Source organism: Lolium rigidum, chromosome 2 (genome assembly GCF_022539505.1).
Source record: "Lolium rigidum isolate FL_2022 chromosome 2, APGP_CSIRO_Lrig_0.1, whole genome shotgun sequence".
NCBI lineage: Eukaryota > Viridiplantae > Streptophyta > Magnoliopsida > Poales > Poaceae > Lolium > Lolium rigidum.
This window is the reverse complement of record NC_061509.1, coordinates 113,515,960-113,522,699: the sequence shown is the minus strand read 5'-3', so window position 1 is coordinate 113,522,699 and position 6,740 is coordinate 113,515,960. Positions and strand designations below refer to the sequence as shown.

Sequence of the window (6,740 nt, the reverse complement as noted above, 5' to 3'; positions counted from 1 at the left end):
TTTGGTAAAACAAGGACAAATGTTTGTAAACTGAATACCAAGTACAAAATGTGTAGCCCCACCGTCACCGTCAGGAGTTAGAGGGGGGCGTGGTTGTCGAACAAAGCATAATGGTCCCACCGGAGACCTGCCCTTGCATTTTTTTCTACTCCCTTCGGTCAATAATAAGTGTTGGTGTTTTAGTTTAAATTAGCTCAAATTTAAACCGAACCTTTGACAATTATTATGGATCAGAGGTACTTCTTCTCGGTATGGTGGAGCGATATACGAAAAATAGAGGATATGCCTGCAATTTCTGATAATGGGGCTTCAGTAGTGAATCTATCGGCACCATAGAAGTGGCATACTATTTTGGACCTAAGGGCCGGTCCCGTTACCTTTCGAAATGGGGGATCCCCGTTGGGAACAACCACGGTAGTAGTTGTGGAACTACCGGGCCAAGAGAGGACAACATGTTGTTCCTGCTCCTCCTTCTTCGCTTCGGGGGTGGAGGGTTCAGGGTTTAGGTACATAGACACACCCACGTGAATACTTGACTTCTATTTGGCACTGGCCAAGTTTGTGTCTCTCCTATGTCCGATTATGCTTCGACGACGGTGGCATATAGATGCTTGTTTTGCTTGTAGGTCCCCCAAGGGTTTTTCTGTTATTTGTGTAGGGTCTTTTTTGCAAAGTGTTGTTCATCTATCTTCTGGTTGCCTCTAGATAGTGGCTATATGTGGGTTTGTATTCCTCCTAATCAATGAATGAACCGTGGTTGCCTCAAAAAAGCTATATCTTCGAGTCCATTGGCAATCCATGTGCCTTCCCGCTTCCAAAGAAAAGCCAAAATTTAGAGCAAAACACCGCACGAGTCAACCATGGCTGCGATCGAGCTCGAAATTTATCCGTCGTCTCGCGGCGATCGCCGCCGGTACGTTCAGCGGAATGCAGCAGCCGGCAAGCAAGCTGCTATTATCTGCATGAGATGAGATATCTATGTCTGATCTGCATATATATACGGACAGATTGTGCGGGGTTGTGTTTCGACCGTGCAATTCGGGAAGCCCGGCCGCATCTCACCGCTCGTTCTTATCATCATCACTGCGCCGCACGCTTGCCGCCGCGAGCAGGCGCACATGACACGGGAGAGACGACCGTAGTCCGTAGAACGTGAAAATTATCGTCTCCTCGCCCTTGGTTTTTTCTTTTTCTTTGGAGACGCAACGAAGGCAAGTTCACCAACCCAGCTAGCCAACCGCTGCAGAGTCGTGGCCACACCTGGCACGAATTTGCCGGATGATGATGGAACGGCTCAAGACACTGCAATCGCAACGCCAGAGGAGACGGTGCGTAGCGATACAAGGAAAGGCGTGTCCGCCAGCAATCTTGACAGCAGAACGGTACACAAGGAAGGTGTCGCCGTATCACAATCTGGATACGTTTGATTGGTTTACACGAAAGAAGAAAGGTAGGAGTATTTCATTTAGTAGTTTGTAACGAAGAAAGGTATTCCCTCAAAAGACCTAACGTATCCATGGTGCACGTATAGCTAAAATAAAATGTGGGCTAAAACCTGCCTACACACCATGTGCGGCGGCCCCAGTTCTGACGGGGTGTCGATCCCGGCAGGCCCAGTTCTGACGGTGTTGGGCGGCGGGTATGTTGGATGTGGCGGTGGTGTCTCGGTGCAGCACCTCTAGCAGCCGGTGGTGGTGGGCGTGTACATGCGGGTGGCTGCCAGATCCAGGCCTAAGAGCCTAGATATGGGCCTAGTGGGCCCATGCATGATCATCTAGATCCGAGAGTGGTGTGTGTCCGTGGATTACTGCGCTCACTATATAGGACACCCTCCACCACCATGCATCCATCGATGCATGCTTTCGAGCTCCATGCGAAGCTGGCGGGCTCGAGCCTAGCAACCCATCCATTCGTTCGTTTCAAAGCTCTAATGCATTTCACGGGCTTTCGTCAGGCTTGCATTGCAGCTTAGGCGACATCCTAGCCAGCTTTCCAAGGTAGGGTCCCTCGTCCGACACATGCTTTCTAGGGTAGATACCATGGTTTGATTGGGTGACTTCATGACCCTAGGCTCGATAAGTCCTAGCTAGCTTTGGGCTAACGAGCGAGAGTTTCTCGTGTGCGCACGTTGTCTCTACATGCATGATGCTTGTGTTCCTGCCTAGATTCAAGACAACATGTGTTTATCTCAGATTGGGGCTCAGTAGTTTATACTCCCTCTCCGCCACCTCACGGTTTTGATCGACTCGAGGCCATGGATGATACCTCGGCGAAAGCTCTGGTTGGCAGTGTCCACCACAATTGATGGCGACACCTACGAGTGCCATTCTCCTTCTTAAAGGCATCTCCTTGAAGCCCTTCTTGCTAGGATTATTGGTGCGACACTACTGTTCAGCTTGTTTTCATATTGTCTCTTCGTGACAACTCCCTCGGTAGTGCCTTTTGGAGTCTCCCTCCGATCTCTTTCATCGTCTCCTTTTCGTCGTTGATGTCGGCATGGCTACTTATATACGATGATTTTTCATCTTTTGGGAGGGCATCGGAGAACCTAGAGGTGTTGTCTTCGTCGGGCCGTGCCATGGGTAACACTGGTGGTTTCATCTCAAAGTCGTTGGCCGGTGTTTGATGGTTGGTCGGTTACATGCTCAAGGTATGGGACGATTTTACAGGCATGCGCGAAAGCCCTGCCCTACCTCTGTTCGTGCGACAACGACGTTGTTCTCGTCCTTGGAGGCGTCCGCGAGCCTTAGGAATTTTTGAACAAGCACACAATTTTCATTTTATTGCGAAACTACGCGGCCGCACGTAGAAAGTGGATGCGTCCACGTGAAATAATTTTTTTTTTCGTATTTAAAATTTATTTGTTGAGTTAAGAAAGCTTACACCCAAGACCAAAACTGGATTTCTCAATTTTCCCATCTTACTAAAAAATTTCAGCTCCTCGTACACCGACATTTAGTAGACGCTCAACGTGTCGGCGCATCGTCGAGCAGCTCCCATACACTGACACCACTTACTCAAAGTCAATATCCTTTGTGCCCCATACACTGGCAGCACTCACAAAATCGGTTGGACGATCGTTGTGACTCTTGACGCGTCAGAGTCAATTCGTCCAGCGTATACTACGGCGTCACGCGGCAGAGTTAAAAGTCATTCATGATTCACCAACGAATGAAGCAGTGCCATCGCATTCACACCCCGACGACGACGCGCAGAATTAACCGTGGACTGGCCACGCGCAAAAACAACCAACCCGTCTCCAGTAAACTACGCAGAATAAATAGCGGCAGGCACTATTCACATTCGTCCATCCTTCCACCCGTGAGCAAATTTGATCCCCGCCGCGGCCGAGCCCAAAAATAGCCGCACAATCCGCCCCTTCCATCGCCGCCGCCGCCGCCGCCGCCACCACCACCGCCGGCCGGCAGCGTCGCTTTCCCCTCTATTTATACCCGGCCTCCTCCGCCCGTCTTCCCCAGGCAGGCGCACCTCTAGCCCCTGCCCCCTTTCCCTTTTCCCCCAATAAAATCACCCGATTCCCAATCCCAGATTATTCCTCCCTCCATACCCAGGGGAAGGAAGGAAACAAGGAAAGAAGGGGAAGGGATTGCTACATATACGCGCCTGGGAGGATCAGACGGAAGGCATCGCGCCGATTCTTGCCTTCTTTGTTCCCCTGATCCTTCCTTCCATCCGGAGTCCGTTGCGTCTTGTCGTCCGGGAGAAGAAAGAGTAGCAGGATTGGATTCTTGGTCTCTGTTGTCTCGCACGACAGCAGCAGAGCAACGACAACGGCGTCGTGCACGAAGAAGATGCGGGCGCTGGAGGACGAGCTCTTCCCGTCGACCCCGGGCAAGGTGAAGATCGAGCGGGCCGGCGGCGCCATGAACCGGCAGCTGCACCGCTGCTTCGCGTCCACCAGCACCATGTTCCTCTGGGCGCTCTTCCTCGTCGCCATGACCGCCTCCTACCTCAGCTTCCAGTCCTTCGTCGACACCTCCTCCAAGTACTTCCAGGCCTCCTGGGGCGGCCTGCACTGGGAGCGCCAGATCCGTTCCTCCGCGGCGCCCCGCCGCCCGCCGGGCTCCTCCCCCAACGCCGGCATCTCCGTGCTCGTCACCGGCGCCGCCGGCTTCGTCGGGGCCCACTGCTCCCTCGCCCTCCGCAAGCGCGGCGACGGCGTGGTCGGCATCGACAACTTCAACGCCTACTACGACCCGTCCCTCAAGAAGGCCCGCAAGTCCCTCCTCGCCTCCCACGGCGTCTACCTCGTCGACGGCGACATCAACGACGCGCGCCTCCTCGCCAAGCTCTTCGACGTCGTCCCCTTCACCCACGTCCTCCACCTCGCGGCCCAGGCCGGCGTCCGCTACGCCATGGAGAACCCGTCCTCCTACGTGCACTCCAACGTGGCCGGCCTCGTCACCCTCCTCGAGGCCTGCAAGAGCGCCGACCCGCAGCCGGCGCTCGTCTGGGCGTCCTCCTCCTCCGTCTACGGCCTCAACGACGCCGTCCCCTTCTCCGAGACCCACCGCACCGACCGCCCCGCCTCGCTCTACGCCGCGACGAAGAAGGCCGGCGAGGAGATCACGCACTCGTACAACCACATCTACGGCCTCTCCGTCACCGGCCTGCGCTTCTTCACCGTCTACGGGCCCTGGGGCCGCCCCGACATGGCCTACTTCTCCTTCACCCGCAACATCCTGCAGGGGAAGCCCATCACCGTCTACCGCGGCAAGGACCACGTCGACCTCGCCCGCGACTTCACCTACATCGACGACATCGTCAAGGGCTGCCTCGGCTCGCTCGACACCGCCGGCAGGAGCACGGGGTCCGGCGGCAAGAAGCGCGGCCCGGCCCCGTACCGGATCTTCAACCTCGGCAACACGTCGCCGGTCACCGTGCCCACGCTCGTCGCCATCCTCGAGAAGCACCTCCGCGTCAAGGCCAGGAAGCACGTCGTCGAGATGCCCGGGAACGGCGACGTGCCCTTCACCCACGCCAACATCTCCCTCGCCAGGCACCACCTCGGCTACAAGCCCACCACCAACCTCGACGCCGGCCTCAAGAAGTTCGTCAAGTGGTACCTCTCTTACTACGGCTACACCAGGGGATCATCCAAGAACTTGTGACCGACCCAGCAATCCTCCTGCCTGCCTGCTGATTCTTTGTTTCCTCGTCGGACCGTGCCGAGCTGATGGAGCAAACATTTTTAGACAGACTCAGACTCAACTCAAACCCGGATGAATGGATGGATGGATGGATCATCGAACATTAACATTCTTGTCCTGATTGATTCTTTTGGGGAATTGTTTTAGGGTGTTCTCCGATGAAAACAAATTCCGTATCGAATTCTTTTCTTATTGGTGCCGAGAGAGACCATGGTGGAAGAAGAAAGCAATGGAGGACAGACAGACAGACAGCTTTTTCTTTTTCTCGTTTCATTTTCTTTTTCATTTCTCCTCACCCTGTTCATCTGTAAAGTGGCTCGAACTCTTTTTCGATTAATTAATTCATTAATGTAATCTCGCCTGCCGAGCTGACGTCCTGGTAACTGAAAACGAAGTAGTAGCTTATCTAATCGCCAGTTTAAATTTTGAATTGGTCGGTTTGATATCCTCCGATTACCTCTCCGGGAAGAAATCTCGGGGTTGCCGGTGTGGCATCCACCGTAAATCGACGGCGCAACCGTGGGCATATTCGTCGGGCAGTTCCGCATCCGGCGCCGGCGTGGTAGAGATAATCTGGGCGCCTCGAAGCGCGCGAAGTGGTCGCCAGCTGTCTTCCGACGTCGCTGGCACTGCCGGTGGGCCCGTCGTGGCCTTGATTGCTCCGGTGGGCCCACATGGCTGTCGCTGGCGGTGGGGCGCGCATGTCGATTGGTCGGTGGCTGGGCCTGCCCACGTGGGCAACATGGGTGGGCCCGTCAACGCGGAGCGAGGGGATGGACGTGGACGCGACTTCTTCAGGCTGAGCTGAGCTGTATTGTAACCGCATTTTCTTATTCATAGCAACAAAAGTACGGTTTGTTTGCTACTTGTAGATATTGTTTTAGGTTTTGTTTTTCTGTCACGGAGATTTGTTTGTCGAGATTTATGTTGGGTCGAATATTCCTGATTGTTAGTGTTAGGAAATATTAGCGTTAGATCTAGGCTAATATAGCAGTTAGGATTTCCCTAGCATAACTACCTAGCAGTTAGATTTTTGTCCAATCGCTGTGCGTTGTGAAAAGTTGCGTTCCTTCCGAACAGACGCATGTAAAGGAACCGACCTTGTAACCCGACTGTTGGCCTACTATAAATAGCCGCAGTCTCTATCAATAAAGATTCCATTCGCTTCAATCTCTCTCGCTTCTCTCGTTTCTTCACACGTTATCAGCACTTGTTCTGCCAAAGCAATAGGCTACAGTAGAAGAGACAGAGAAAGAAATTTACGGGAAAAATCCGATGGAAGAAGAATTATGTTTAGTGGATAGTGCTACCACTAACACAATTTTAAGGGAAACAAAATACTTCCAAACTCTTACTAAGAGAAAGGAAGATGTTATGACTATAACCGGGAGTAATAAAGCAATAATTGGTTCTGGAAGAGCCACATTCACACTCCCTATGGGTACTACTATTGTAATTCAGAATGGACTCTTGTATCCTGAATCAACACGTACCCTTATAAGTTTCAAAGATATCCGATCAAATGATTTCCATCTTAAAACTGTTAAGATGGATAAGAAAGAATATTTG

General features: G+C 52.8%; 1 protein-coding gene across 1 annotated transcript; it reads left to right on the top strand.

The window, feature by feature from the left end:
- Window positions 1–3,400: 3,400 nt before the first annotated feature.
- LOC124692254 (UDP-glucuronate 4-epimerase 1-like) lies at window positions 3,401–5,525 on the top strand. The gene has a single exon (XM_047225580.1). It carries the CDS (start codon window positions 3,813–3,815, stop codon window positions 5,130–5,132), a length of 1,320 nt encoding a protein of 439 aa, XP_047081536.1. The 5' UTR covers window positions 3,401–3,812; the 3' UTR covers window positions 5,133–5,525.
- Window positions 5,526–6,740: the final 1,215 nt, after the last annotated feature.